The following is a 14,865-nucleotide window of genomic DNA, read 5'->3' as shown; positions in this document are numbered from 1 at the left end:
CGGACCGTATCTCACCCCAACCCCAAAACTGCCAGAAGAGCCCCAAGTTAGTGACCCTGAGGCCCCTGGGGAAAAGAAGACCTTCTTGCCTCCCCACCTGAACCCCCCCTCCCCTGATCTGTAATCACTACCCTCTCTCCCCTACACCGCGTCCGAACCAGGATTCCCTGTCACCCAGTCCCCGCAACCCCCAAGGGACCACAGACAACTGTGGATACAACTAAGGAAAGGCTCCCGCTGCTCAGACTCCATGCGTCCAGGCTCCCTCCCGAGAGGCTACCTAAATTAAAGTGTCTTAGCAGAAGCACCTTTCAAAACCGCGGGCATTAGCCCCCTGCTGGGGTCTGAGCATCTAGGGTCTAGGGGGGCTGACTTTCTGGGTGGGCTGGCCTCACTCGGAGCAGTCCAAGCAATTACAAACATCCAGATAAATGGAAAGTGTTCTTTCAAAGATTTGTGTCTCTTATTAAAGTATTCGGAGCAGTATTCCTTAAAGAAACTCCCCCAGCAGGCTTATTTATAGAAAATATGCACAATATGCACGTGTAGCAGGCCCAGAGGCCACCAGAGGCCACCGGAGGCCACCAGAGGCCACCAGAGGGCCAGGGGCGTCTTCCAGAACAGTTCTAGCCTGGCAGACCCCTGAGCCGGCTGCTTCACACTTGCCCCGACAGCTTTCAAGTGGGGGGAGCCCGGCCCCCCAACTGAGGAGGCCAGAATCCAGCTCCGGCCCGCACACCTGGGTCTGGCCCACTGTCTCCACCTCTCGCCTCCAACCTCTGCATCATTAATACTGCTCTGGGGTCCGAGGAGATAACCTGCGCTTACACGTAGAGGTCACGCAGCCACACGACACACAAGCCAGACACACCAGGTTCACCTGGACTGTGACACCACCACACGGGCACATCACCCCTGCACACGTGAAAGGTCAGTGAACACTCACACATGCACACGGTGAGCTGCGTGCACGCGCGCGCGCGCACACACACACACACACACACACACACAGGGAAGGATTCAACCTTCGCGGAGCCTCCCTTTGTCCAACAGAAGGGTTGGAGAAAAAGGTCGAGCAGTCGGTGGGATGGGGAGTGTCTTCCTGAAGAAATAGGGTGTTTAGGGAGCCCCCCCCCACCACGTGATGAGCGGAAATCCCCCAGGTCAGCAGAAGGTGCCAGGCTTAGGGGACGGAGGCAGGCCTGGGTCAGACCAGGTGCCCCCGCCCATTGATGTAGATGCCTTTGCCCGTGGGTTTGGCCCGCAGGGTCCCGTTCTCTTGAACGAAATGGTTCATGGCCTGTTTGATGCCTTCGTCCCGATCTTCCTCCTCCTCCGCCCGCCCGGAGCCGGGGGACAGCAGTTCAGTCTGTGTTTCAATCTCCCTCACCGTGGTCAGCGTTGAGTAGCTGCGGCCCTCTGGCTCTTCACTCTGCACACCAAGGGCAGAGGGCACATCAGGGACAAAAGCAGGGCAGCCAGACTGGGGGAGGGGGGAGCCGGAGGGTCGGAGGTCAGGTGCAAGCAAGGGCTCAGACATGGGGGCCAGGAATGAGTGTCAGGCATGGGGAAGGAGAACTCAGGCACCGCAGAGGTGCCGGCTGGGCTGCGACCTGAGCCGGCCCGAGACCGAGGGGGGGTGAGGGGGTGGCTGGCTCGCCACATCCCAGAGCAGGAGAGGGGCCTGAGGTGAGTGGTGGGGACGCCGGTGGGGCCGGGGGGCCTCACCATCACAGAGCAGCTACTGTTGTCCTTGAGACTATCGGGGTGGCCCTCGGCTCTCAGCCCTACACTCTCCTCCGGCTGTGGGGCCCGGACATGGGGGAGGAGTCAGAACAGGGCTCAGGGTCCTCCTTCATCACCTTTCCCCCACCACGACCTGTCCGCCTGTCCTCTCTCCCTGACACATGCGTCCTCACCCCGCCCCCCCACACCCAGCCCGGCCCTGGAACCAGTCCTGATGGAGGCTTCCCCGGGCAGCCCCCGGGCCGGTGCTGAAGGGGCCAGGTGGACCCAGAGTGGACCCCAAAGCAGCTCCACCCCCAGCCCAGGCTGCGAGTCAGTGGCCAGCCCTGGCAGAGGGCTGTCTGACCTTCCGGTCTACAAAGAGGCCCCCCAAGTCTCCCTCTCTGCCCCCCTTCCCCCATCCCTCACTTCTCTTCCCCTCCCCTCCTCTCCCCTCCCCCAGTCCCAGATGCACCCGACCTTGGCACACACCTGGCTCCTGGGGTCCGAGTGATGGGAGTGCAGCCTCCGGATGGAGTTCTCCCTGGTCAGGGTCAGCTCCTCCTCACTGGGAAAGAAACGCCCTTGTTAGGAGCTGAGGGTCCCCATGGCCTCCCAAGGTGGGCCCAGCTGGGCTGAGCCTCTGAGACGGGGCTGGAGAGTGTGGGTGGGTGTGGTGCGGTCCCTGCCAGTGTGAGTGAGTGGCTGCAGGTGGCAATATGTGGCTGCAGAGCGAGTGTGAGCCCTGTTAGGGTGTATGTGCTTGGTGGTACCCGGGCACGTGGATCTGAGCCTCGCTCAGGCATGGCTCTCCCTGTCCAGCCGAGGCCCGGGCCCTCCTCACCTCCAGAAGGACTCTGCCCACCTAAGCTCCGGTCCCTAAGCTCTCCAGACATCAGGCCACCGGGTGTCCCCCTCCCTCCTGGGGGCTGGCCCGCACCTGCTGCTCCCAGCCTAGCTCCGCCCACCCAGAGGCGGCCAGTACTCACTATTTCTGGGTCATCTGCTGGGCCTTGCGTCGATGGTACCGGGACATGAGCACCACCACCAGCACCAGCAGGCAGAACAAGAGCGCGGCGATCACACCCACCACCACCACGGAGGCCGACACCAGGTCCACCTGCTTCCCGGGGGCGTCCTGAGGGTCTGCTGGACACAGACCTCCGTCTGAGATGGAGGCCCCGCCCCCACAAACCCTGCCCCAGTGCCCTCACAAAGCGCATCCCAAACCACCCCCTCAGCCTGACCCTCTGCCAAATACATGCGGTCTAGCCACCCCCCGCCCCGAATCAACACTCCCTCCCCCCCAATTCACCCTCTCTGCTTGTTGCCGTCGCCCATCCGTGCCCTTGGCAGTGGCCCCTGTGTCTGCCCCGGCGCTCACCAAGAACATCCACGGTGACCTGAGAATCCCGCGAAGAGAGCTCGTTGCTGACGTGGCACACGTAGGTGCCACTGTGCTCCGTGGTCAGCGGAGGAAAGCCCAGAGTGTCCCCTTCCGCTCGCACCCCGCTGGGCAGAGGCCCGTCCAACCTGGACGACAGGGGAGCTGGGGCGGGCCGAGGCTGCCACCACCCAACGTGCCCGGGCAGCTCTCCACCCCCCTCCCCCATGACGTCACCCAGAGCCGCAGGAGGTTCCCACGGTGCCCCTCCCTCCCCTGGGCAGGTCCCGGCAGAGGCCCCTGCTCCCCGCCGCCCAGGCTGACCCGGGCACCCCCCACACACTCTCAGGGAAGATCCGCACGCGCGCCCTCCCGCACGCTCCCCACAGGCATCAGGTCATCCAGTACTGGGTACCAGGTAGATGCGGTATGAGGTCCACACAGCAGGACACCCCTTTCCTCTCTGGACTCAGATGAACTTGGAAAGTGTGACCGCACGGCCCTAACACCCACGCCACCGCGTGGCAGGGGACATACACAGGGCCATCTGCTCACATACGAGAACGCACCTGTGGCGGGCTCACACGCATGTGCACCTGACCCCTCCCTGATTCCCTGGACATCTGAGCCCTGGCAAAAGGCCAAGGAACTGGTAGAGGTGGGTGGCTGCTGCTTCTAAGGTGCTTATGGTGTCAGTTTAACAGCACTTACAGTCAGCGGTATCTTTCTGTCTTATCCACTCTAGGCACTTACGTAAATATATAAAGTATTAATATTTAAATACTATGTTATAGTTCATGATTTAAAAGTTAGGGGGAGAAGCCGAGGACTCCCTAGCTTATTCCCTCCCAGTGACTACATGTGTCATAGGCCCCTGGCACAAGCCAATAATAATATTTGGTGACCGTGCGTATTCTTGTGTGGGTCTGAACATGTGCCCCGATTTACTGGGGGTTCAGAATATGCTGTCCCGGCGCATAATGAGGACACGTGGCCCTGCGAGGGAAGCACCCTGGTCCCAAGCCAGGCCCTCCCCCAGGGCCAGGCCCTTACCGTGTCCAGTTGTATGAGGGAGGAGGGTACCCTTCACTCAGGCACTTGAGGGTAGCCCCTTCTCTGCCCACCTGCCACAACTTTTGGTCTTCGAGGCCCCTCACAGAGGCCTCCGCGAGGACTGGAATGGGAGGAGGGAGGAGGAAGAAGGGGAAGGAGGCTTTCCATCTTGCTGTTCCTCCAAGGGCCCCTGCCCGCGCCCCACCCACCCTGCCCTTCTCTGTCCTTCTCATCTGCTTCCAAACCCAGCCCAGCCCAGCCCAGCCTCGCCGCCGGGTCCGGCCGCACGGCTCCTGCGGGGAGCTCGGAGCTCTGGCTCAGAGTGCACATTGGTTTGTCCTGGCAGTGAGCCTAGAGGACCCTCAGAAACGACTCACACTTTTTCTGAACCCCCGTGGTCCCTGGCATAGTGCTAGGCACAGAACAGGCGTTCGGCATCCGCTCCCTGATTCTCCAAAGGCTGAACAATCCTACTTGGTTGTACGTTTCCTCAACAAACATTCATTGAGGGCCTACTTTGTGCCAAAAGGTGGGTTCGTATGAATAGAAAACAGTCCTAGCCCGAAGAGAGGCTCCGGGTTTAATGCTGGGAAAACGATATCTACTGCTTCCTGAGGACCATCCAGGCACTAGGCGTTGTGTGAGATGCTGCTCTCTCGTGGTTTCTAATTCCCATCAGAAACCTGTAAAGTTCATATAATTATACGCCTGCCGCTGAGGAAAATGAAGACGGACAAGACTGAGTAACAGCCGGTACAGGCAGAAGTAGGGCTTGTCCAACTAGAACCGGGGCTGCGCTCTGCGGCCCGCAGCCGTCTGTCTGCGCGTGTTTCACAAAGTGCTTTCAATTCCATGTTTACACCCGATTCTCCCAACAACCCTGAGGCAAAGGACAGTCCCTGCTGTAAACAGGAGGACACCAAAGGTCAGAGAGGTCTGAGTGATTTGTCAAGGTCATCTGAGACGGCTCTTGGTCTTCTGCCTGTGCACTAGGGGTCTCTCAGCCACCCAAGGCGGCCTTCAGGATCCAGCCTGGCCAGACTGGCGAGCCTCTCCCCAAGATCAAGTACTCACAGGCCACTTGGAGGGTGTGGGTGATCCTCTGGTCGTGCAGCAGGCCAGGGTGGGACACCACGCAGGTAAGCGGCTGCCCGTTCATGCTGCGGCTGGGCACCAGGCGGAACTCTGAAGTGACGGCGGCTGAGCGGGAGTGCTTGAAGGAGCGGCTGGTCTCCGTGCCCTTGACCTCTGTGTCCCAGGTCACGCTGGGGGCTGGGCTGCCCTCTGCTGTGCAGGAGGCCGCCAGCGTCAGGCCCTGGCCTTCTTCTAGCGCCGGACCAGGGTTCAGTGAGGGCAGCGGGGGCACTGCAGGGGAGGGAGGCAGGGGTCACCGTCTGTACCCCCAACAGGAGGCACTGCCCTGTCCCAGCTCAGTCCCGCAGGGAAACATTTCCAGGCCCTTTTCATGGTCCTGTCTCACCAACATGGACACCACCTTGTGGGTGGTAGGCTTTCAGCTGGCTTCGTACCTTTCTCTATTGTTTGATTTTCCCTTCCTTCCTTCCTTCCTTCCTTCCTTCCTTCCTTCCTTCCTTCCTTCCTTCCTTCCTTTCTTTCCAATAAGCAGGGATCATTTTTTAACAAAAAATAATGAAGTAAATAAAAAGCTGGCTGGATAACATCTCTGGCCTAATAATAACAGCTGCCACTTAGTAAGCACTTAGTAGGTCCCAGGCATTGTGCTAAACACTTTGTAAATGTTATCTCATTTAATCCTGTCCCCAGGCCAGCAAGGTGGGCATCACAACCCCTGTTCTACAGGTGAGGACACCGGAGCTTTGGGGAGGTTAGATGATTTGTCCCAGGTCGTCAGCTGTTGGAGGATGGTGCCTAGATTCACACTCAGGATTTTCATCCCCAAGGCTAGTGTTACTCAGTTCCACACAGATAAAGGGAAACTGAAGAAGGTCTTTATTATTATCTCAAGCACGAAATGGAAAAAACTTAACTAGTCCATAGGCCTAGGGTCTGTTGACCAGAAGAGCCCACAGCACAAAATGGTGGCTTAAAAGAAAGGTGACTGTGAGGGGCGCCTGGGTGTCTCAGTTGACTGAGCATCTGACTCTTGATTTCAACTCAGGTCATGATCTCACGGTTTGAGATCGAGCCCGGCATCAGGCTCTACACTGACGGTGCAGAGCCTGCTTGGGATTCTCGGTCTCCTCTCTCTCTCTGCCCCTCCCAGGCTGGTGATCTCTCTCTCTCTCTCTCTCAAAATAAATACATAAACTTAAAAATAAAATAAAGTAAAATAAGAGGTGGTTGTGATCTCATTCACAATCTCTTCGGCCACATTCACTGAAGGTCCAGACCAAGAAGCGTATGAGCCCCACCGGTCAGGCCTGGGTCTGCATGTCCCTATCTCAGCCCCACATGGTCAAACCGTGGAAGGCGACGCTGCGACCCAGTGCCTTTGGTAGAACTACTGCAGAACCACTGTATTGCTTCCAGACAAGGAGACCGGGGGCTGAGGTGGGGCATAGAGAATGGCAAGACCCTCAGCTCTTCGAAAGGCTAGCGCAGAAGGGAGAATGGGCCTGCGCCATCTTGTTTGGGAGGGCGACAGTGACCAAGGAGGAGAGTGCGGGTCAACAGAAGGAAGAGAGTTCTATCATACAGACTCCTCCCAAGGCGACAGCTGTATGTAGCAAGCTGTTGAGGTCTCTGGGAGAGAATTTCCAGATTGGGTGGGAGGACCCCACCTCTTGTTCCCACTCTCCCTCTGCCCCACGCGTCCCTGCACCCCCCCCGCCCCCGCATGCGCCCAGCACCCCACTCACCCAGCACGCGGAGCCGCAGCCGCGCCTGGAAGCTGCCTGCGGGGAAGGTGCTGACGCGACACTCGTACTCGCCCTCGTCCGCCTGCACTGCGTTGCGCAGGAGCACCGCGCCGTCCAGGGGGCTGCGTGGGGGCGGCGGCTGCTCCACGCGGCCCTCGTAGGCCGCGCTCACGTGCAGCCCGTACTTGGAGTGCAGCAGCGCCAGCTCCCGGGCGCCCTCGGCCGCGTCCACGCGAGCCCACGCCACCTGCCCCACCTGCTCGCCGGGCTCCCCTCGGTAGAAGCAGGGCAGCTTGGCGTCCTGGCCCAGCACCACGGTCACCGGGTCCGAGGTCTCCAGCTCGCCAGCCCGGCAGCGGCCTGCAGGGGGCAGACAGGAGCAGCCAAGATTAGGGGCGCCGCGGGAGCCCGGGGAGCGCTTGATTATGTTGCAGATGAAGGGGGGGGCCCCCCGAGGCCACCGGAACTCCTGGAGCCTTTTATGCTTGCAAAGAGCGTTCTGTCCATTACCTCATTAGAGCCACAAAACATTCCCGAGGTGGGCGTTATTATCGCCATTTAACAGATGAGGAAACTGAGGCCCAGAGAGAGGAAGTGACTTGCCTAAGGCCACGGGGACGCTGGGTGAAAGAGCCACACCCTCGCCCAGCCCAGGATTGTATCCTGAGCAACTGTGGGGTGGGAGGCCGAAGCTGCCCTCCGGGAGTTCACAGTCCTCTCAAGGAAATGGGTTTTCTGTGCACAGAGACGGGGGAAGCCCTGGACCAACTTTCACAGAAGGTTCCACCTACCAGGGGGAGGGTGGGGGAGTGAACGCTTTCAGGAAGTGTGGCCAGGAGACAAAGCAAGGATGGAAAGCAGTTGTCGCTGGGATGGGGCACGTAGGGTGCGAAGGGCCCTTCAGAACATTCTTTTCATGGCTTGAAGATGAGAGACCTAGATTCCCAGAGAGAAGGTATTCTCTGTGGGAGGAATGGCAGGAACGGAGGCTCAGAGACAGGAATGAGCAAGTCACTGAAGACAGAAAGGCCCCAGGTCAGGGGCCCAGAGAGATGAGGTCAGGGCGGACGCACAGCCGTAGGGGCAGAACGGTGGCTGGTGAGCCGGAATCAGAGGGGCAGAGACTGGGACCAGCGGCGAAGGGTGAGCGCTCTGTGCATTGACGAGGACAGTACGGAGCACCCAGGGGTGTCTATCACGTCACCTTACTTTCAAAGAAGGACCCCTTTCTTGTCTGGTGTCATGGAGCCCGAGATCTGTTCACAAGGAAGAGACACCTTTGTGGCCGTGCATGGAAAGGCGTGACAGTCTCTGATGTGCTCAGTGGTGTGTTACCGGCTAGTGGGAGGGGACAGTCACTGTAGACCCGAGTCCCGCAGGACGGCCTGTGCATGAGCTGGGTAGGGCCGGGAGGGGGAGACTCAGACCCGGATTCCAGTGAGGGACCCGGAGGGGTGGGGAGGCTGGCTGGCTCCGGAAACCGAGAGGAAAGGATGCACCTAAGGGGGGGGGGGGGAGCGGGAGAGGCACACGTGCGTGGACCTTCCACACCAGGCGAAGGAACTCATGGGGAACCTTCACTAGGCGAGAGGCCAGTGGCTGTGTGCCCTCTGGCTGGCACGCAGGGAGACTCAAGACCCCAGACCCTCTAGGAACCCTTCATGCTGTGGGACAGGGAGGAGGGGCCGGTCCTGGGGGACCCTGGGCAGGATTTCATCCCTGACCAGAAAGAGAGATAAAAGAGAGGAAAGACGTAGACAACTCCTACGTTTCTAAGGTGAGTGAAGTAGGAGGGAGGCGGGGCCTGGGGAAGCTCGCGGCGGGGGGTGGGGGGGAGGAATAAGGCAAGTGAAATGCAGGGCTGGGGGCAGAGGGAGGGCTCTCTGGGAGGCCAAGATCTCCTTTCCTGGGAAGGTATGTCCAGCAGCTCCCGCAGTGCTCAGCCCCTGCCTCTGGGCAGCACCTCACATGCCTGGCTCCCCTGCGCCCCTCCTGGGGGCGCCCCTCCCCGTGTCTGCATGGATGACTCCTACTCATCCTTACGACTCCGTTTAGACAACGCTTCCTGCCCCGCCCCACCCCCACCTCGGGCAGGGGGAGGTGCCCCTGCTCCCGCTTACCTCACCACAGTACTTTATCCCCCTGCCTGCATTTGGGCTCTTCCTGTCTGCCTCTCCCACCGGACGGAGCTCCCCAAGAGAAGAAATGGGTCTCCCGTCACATACAGAAACACGGTGTTCTGATTTAGTGCTCAGTGGCAGGTGGCCTGCATTCTTGCACCTAATTGGCACTCGATTAGTGTTTATTGAATGAATGAATGAGAGAGAGGGAGAAAAAGACAGGGAGACCAGGAAACGGGAGATCCAGGAGGAATGAGCCTGTGGCTGCGCTGGGCAGATGGGGGGGGGGGGGGTTGGCATGGCAGCCCGGGGCGGAGGCAGGCTAGGCTGGCGACCTGGGTTCGCTGCCAGAGGGAACAGCTCCGACTGCACATAGAGAGAAGGCAGGGGGAGGGGGGGAGGGGGCAGCTATGGAGGGAGGAAGTGAAGCCCCACTAGAGTGGACCGGAGGGTGCCAGTGAGGCTGAGCATGGGCCAGAGGAAGGGGGTCCCGTGACCCTGGGAGCAGGGGTGGAGGGAGGGGGGCAGGATGCTGTGGAGAGCTGGGAGGGCCCGGACAGAACACAGAACGGGACAGACCTGCAGGGCCAGATACCAGGGCCCTGACCTGCCTCAGCCGGTGTGGGTCCCACCCAGCCCGGCCTGAGAGTCCAGCTAACCACCCGCGCCCCTCCCAGACCGCTCCTCCCGGCACTGGGGGGAGCAGGGGTGCCAAGGAAGGGCTGGAGGTGGGCTGGAGATGGGGACTCACCCCCAGCACATCCTCTGCTTCGAGCCCTGGTCTCTGTGCCCGCAGGGGTCACAGCCCTGCCTCACTGGGCCACACACCCCCTGCTACGGGACCCCGTCGGATGGATGGTATACCTCCCATCCCTACCCCTGCCAACCATCTGCCCCCTTTCCACACTGATCGCCCACATTTCCCCCAACATACATCTGCCTTAGGGCACAACAGGTCACACGCCTGAGTCGCAATCCCCCACATCCCTCCCTGTGAGTCCAAGATCCTCACTCTGCTGCGAGACAAGCCCATGCTTCACAGGATGAAGACCCCAGGAAAGCAGGAGACCCCCTTCAGGACCCCTCCCACAGCCCCCCAGTGTCCTAAATCCACTAGTCATCAATCAGGAGCATCTCAGCTTCGGGCACTAGCCTCCTGCAGTTCACACGCACGCGCACGCACACGCACACGCACACGCACACGGGGCTGCAACAGAAGGAAGCGAGAACTCGGGCTCCGGGCTCCCCGTCCCGGGCTAACTGGACCCAGAGGCCCAGACTCCCAGGCCAGGGCAGGCCGGGGCTGCCTCCTCCTTCTCTCCCCCACCCAGTGCGCGCCTGGCGTCAGCACGATGATGTCACCAGAACCAAGGAGACACGCCGCCTGCCTGGTGAGGTCACCCCGCGGGCATGGAGTTGCCAGGCCAGGCCAAGCCCACGGCCCCTTCTGCTGCAAATTGTTCGCTGAGGCTGGTGGACTCTGCTGGCTGGGCACTCCTCCCTCTGACCGTCCCCACCCCTCCTCCCGGGAGCGCAGGACGCCGGTCAGGAGCCCCGGTGATTCAGATGCACCGCAGCAGGCCTAGCCACAGCCGCCACCAGCCACCAGCTTGCGCAAGGGGAAGAACAGGCCCAACTGGCCGGACGGGATCCCTGCCCTCGGCCTCCCCCACCCCTGCCCAGGCCCCCACGGGCCTCTTTGGGGCCCTGCCCTCTGTGGACCCCACCCGCTCCCAGACAGGCCCTCCATTCCTGGGTCTGGGTCGGCCACCTGCTCCCCACCACGTGCCTGGACCCAGCTCTCCTCGGAGTGCGGCCCGGCCTCTGATCACAGGAGGAAAAACCGGCCGGCAGCTGAGGAGGCTTTCCTTGGTGAGGGCCCTTACTCCATCAGTGTCCCTGCATCTAGGGGCACACGCCGGGGTCCTGGCCATGGTCTGTGAATGTCTGATGACTTTGGGAGAGGGCCTGGGGGGTCTCGGGGCTTGTTCACATGCACCCGCAAGGGAGGCCGACTCCTCACTGCACTTGGGGGTGTTTTGCACTTGTGCCCAGAGGCCAGAGCCCCGGAGCGGTCTGCGTGCGTCCAGACTTCTGCAGAAGCCAACCATGTGCGTGTGCGCAGGGCACGTTCCTGGCCCGAGGAACTCTGAGCACAGAGTAAATATTTTGATGTCGGTTTCTCCTGGCTTCCGCGTGTCTGTCTGTCTTGGCTGCCCGTGGTCAGAGGTGTGTGGCTCTGCCTCTGCGTCCCCTGTCTGGAGCGGCGCCAGGCACCCCTCCCCACCTCACCCCAGACTCGAGGGCAGATTCACCTCAGGTGGAGGTACCCAGAGATGAGGTCACTGTCCCTCCAGGTGATGGGAAATTGCTGGAGAGGACTCCTCAGGGGAGCAAAACAAAAGCTCACCCTCCCCCGGCTCTTCAGGTTCCTACTAGAAGGACCCCCCCCTTCCTGGGGGCCCCCCAGCCCCTCCGGCCCCCCAGGAAGCCGCTCCCTGGGAATCTCTGTCAGGCCTCTGCTGCTATCACCACCAGAAAAACCAGCTCTAGCTCCAGGCCCAGGGTGAGGGTTTTGTCTGGTGTGGGTTTGGGGGTGGGGGGGACTCCTGCCTAGGGCTGGGGGAGGGGTCCAAGCTGTCCAGCAGCTCTTGCTCCTGTGTTAACTCTTGCCTCCCCTCGGCCCACAGTGGCAGCCTCTACCATCAGAGCTGGACTTTGTGGGAGTGTTTGGGGCAAGAAAGGACCTGGGGGGAGCCCTGAAGCCCCCCCCATTCAAGACAAGTGACAGCAACAACCCAGCAAGCCCTTTTCCTTCTACCCTTCCTCCCATAACCTTGACCTTGGAGTGCTAAGGAACCTGGAAAACCAGGAGCCTCTCTCTCCACCTCCATCCACATCCCTCACTGAGCCCCCATTGTCCTAAGCCCCCCAGCTTAGCGAGAGCTTCCCAGCCCGGGCAGAGTGCCCACCCACAGATTAGTGTCTGGGGAGGGGGGCCACACCAATCACAAAGGGGGCTGAGAACAATGCGGGAGGACAGGCCTTGAGGCAGCCCGGCTCTGGCCCAGACACAGCTCCCAGCACAGATAAGTCCCCTAAACCCCCCGGAGCCAGAGTCTGAGCCCGGCTGAGTCACCGCAACAGCCACACTGTGGGTGGGAGACCCAGAACTCAGCTTCTCCCAAACTCCTGAGATCTTAGCCACCCCGCACCCCTAAATCCTGCCAGCCCCCCCCCAAAGTGGGGGCCAGCTCTGCCCCACCCCAAATCATAGCCTCCACCCAGCTCTCAGGACACACCAGTTTTAAGGGCGAGCGAGGAGGGGGTGGCCAGAAAACTATGGGAAAAGCTCCTGGGGGCCAGAGGCTCCCTATCCCAGGGAGAGACTGATCCAAACCACCTCCTTCACAGCCCTCCTCTACGAGGCTTGGTGGCCCGGCCCCAGTTCTGAACTTGACCTTCCCTGCGGTTTTAGATTCAGCCCCTAGGCTCCTGTAGTCCCTTCCCTCCTGACTCAGCCCCACCCCGCCCCCGCCTTCGGCCCGGCTAGCCATTGGTCAAGTGCTGGAGTAAGCGTTGGAGACCAGAAAGTCCAGGCATTGTCTCCTCACGAGGCCTGCTCCCCACAGTGGCTGTCCTCAGCCTGGAGGGCCCAGAGCCCCGAGACGATGCTCCCAAAGCTGGGGCCATGCGCTGTGCCAGCTCCTCACCGCCATCTCTGCAGCTGGGGTCCTCTGAGCCCGGCCCTGCCGAAACACTAGTGTGGACAAAGGTCACGGGGTGCCACGGGGCCTCCCTGTGACTCTCCTAGTCCTTGCCACCTTGGGTGGGGAGGCGAGCCTCCCTTTCTGGCTTCCCTGGGTTTGGGTAAGTCCTGCAGGAAAGGGCCTGCCCCCCTCTGTAAACAGGAACCTAAAGCAGGGACGGGGCCCCTCCCTTTCTAGGAAACTAACCTCAGGTAGAAAGCTGATTCTGATCCTTGGAGGGCAGAGCACAGAATTCAGGGCAGCCCTGGCCCTCTGGCCCCTCAGGACCCACTGGGCCCAGACAAAGAGCTAGAAACTGGCATCCCACTGGAGGGGTGTCTGGATGTGGGCCCCTCGGCCTCAGGGCAGGAGATGAAGGAGGGAGAAGGGAGGGGACCTTACCCGGAAATTCATCCCATTAAGGAGAGACAAAGAGCTGTGGTGTCAGGCACCTCCCAAGCCTGGGCTCCTCTCCCTGTCAGGGGTGGGGCAGGGCCCTGGGGCTCAGAGCTCTGATGGCCCAGGAGTTAGGGGGCGCGCACCGATTTGCAGCAGGGCAGATGCAGAAGGCAGCATCCAGGGGAAAGCTGCCCTTGGTCCCCACTGAGCGATGGGCCAGGACCCTGCCGCCTGCCATCCCCACGGCCAGACCGAACCCTTCTTCCAGCACCTGGCACCCCACTTCAGTCAGGGGCTGTACGGTCACACCGCCACAGGGCTGCAGAGCGGGAAGGCCCACAGAGACCCTGGGGTCCCGCCTCGTGCTCTGCCGAGTCTACCTTCTTAGTTCCCAAAGGTCACCTAGCACACGGGCAGCAGAAATGGGGCCGGAACGCAAGCCTCCTGCCTTCCAGCCCAAAGCTCTTTCCGAGACAAGGCGCCTCCGGCTTCCCAGGGGCTTTTACACGCGGACGAGCCAGAATGGGGGCGACAGCAGATGTGGTCGTCGAGCTGGGAACCTGGGGTCTGAGTTCTGGACCTCAGAGCACTGTCCAGCTCTGTGCAGGTCTTCACAGAGGTCGGGGGGCTCACCGGGCCCCAGTTACCCCAGGTAATTCTGGAACCAGGGTGCCCGTAGCCATGGCACCTGTCCGTCGGGCACTGGGCAAGGTCGCGGTGACGCCCTAATGACAAGAGGTCTCCTGTCCCCTTCCCTGAGCTCTTTGCGTTCTGGAACAAGAAGGCAGGACCACATCCTGCTGGCCACCGCGCCCCAGCATTTACTCCCCGGCGGTGCCCCGTGCGCACGCACATGGACTAGCCTTCCGCACACTGGGGGCTGGGGCACCAACACACTCGCCCCAGTCCCGCTTCTAACACAACAGTCCCTTGCCTCCGTTTCCCCGTCTGTTAAAATGAGGCAGTTGGAGCGGTGGCCTCTCTGACCCCTTCCATGTTCTGAGACATTGTGGCTCCATTCTTCCCGGGTGGGTAGGTCCCACAGAAAAGCGGCTGCCGAGCTCTCTGGCCACAGCGACCAGACCCCACCCTCTGGGCCTGAGCAAGTGCGGAGGAAGATGGGCAATGCCTGGATGATGGGCATTAAGACAGGGCTGGGAAGCAGAGGGGCTGGGGCTCGGGATCCCGTGACTGGAGACTGGCCGGTGACCCTTCCATCCCTCCCATTACACGACCCGGGCAGCAGCGGCGCCCACCCTCCCACACACCTGTGCCTCACGCTCCTGACAGCGGCAGCTGGTGGTGGGGAGGGAGTCGCTGCCGGGCCCCGCTGGACAATGAGACTTCCTTCTGGACTTATCCAGACAGGGCTCTGTCTTCCAGGACAAAGATTCCTCAGTCACTCATTACTCTGGAAAGAGCCTAGGGGAATCCCACTGTGGTCTCACTGTGTGTACGCACACGCGCGCACGCACACACACACACTCTGCCCCCCACTCTAAAGATGATAAGTTCCTGTAATTTATATCTACTATATCTACGTTAGACCGAGTCATAAGGCACCTAGTTGAGAAAATGAGGGGACAAGAATAAAC

At 60.9% G+C, this 14,865-nt stretch overlaps 1 protein-coding gene across 1 annotated transcript; it reads right to left on the bottom strand.

Moving 5' to 3' along the window:
* Window positions 1-1,001: 1,001 nt before the first annotated feature.
* Window positions 1,002-13,953, bottom strand: NECTIN4 (nectin cell adhesion molecule 4). The gene is made up of 11 exons (XM_039246420.1): window positions 13,918-13,953; window positions 13,414-13,589; window positions 8,338-8,501; window positions 7,003-7,362; window positions 5,237-5,527; window positions 4,163-4,283; window positions 3,110-3,258; window positions 2,715-2,871; window positions 2,218-2,293; window positions 1,729-1,803; window positions 1,002-1,432 (listed from the first exon to the last, which is right to left on the bottom strand). The coding sequence occupies exons 1-11, from the start codon at window positions 13,951-13,953 to the stop codon at window positions 1,208-1,210; spliced, it is 1,830 nt and encodes a 609-aa protein (XP_039102351.1). The 3' UTR covers window positions 1,002-1,207.
* Window positions 13,954-14,865: the final 912 nt, after the last annotated feature.

Source organism: Hyaena hyaena, unplaced genomic scaffold (assembly GCF_003009895.1).
Source record: "Hyaena hyaena isolate Hyena2069 unplaced genomic scaffold, ASM300989v1 scaffold_281, whole genome shotgun sequence".
Taxonomy (NCBI): Eukaryota; Metazoa; Chordata; class Mammalia; order Carnivora; family Hyaenidae; genus Hyaena; species Hyaena hyaena.
Note: the sequence above shows the minus strand (reverse complement) of the source record. Positions and strands in the feature narration are given on the sequence as shown.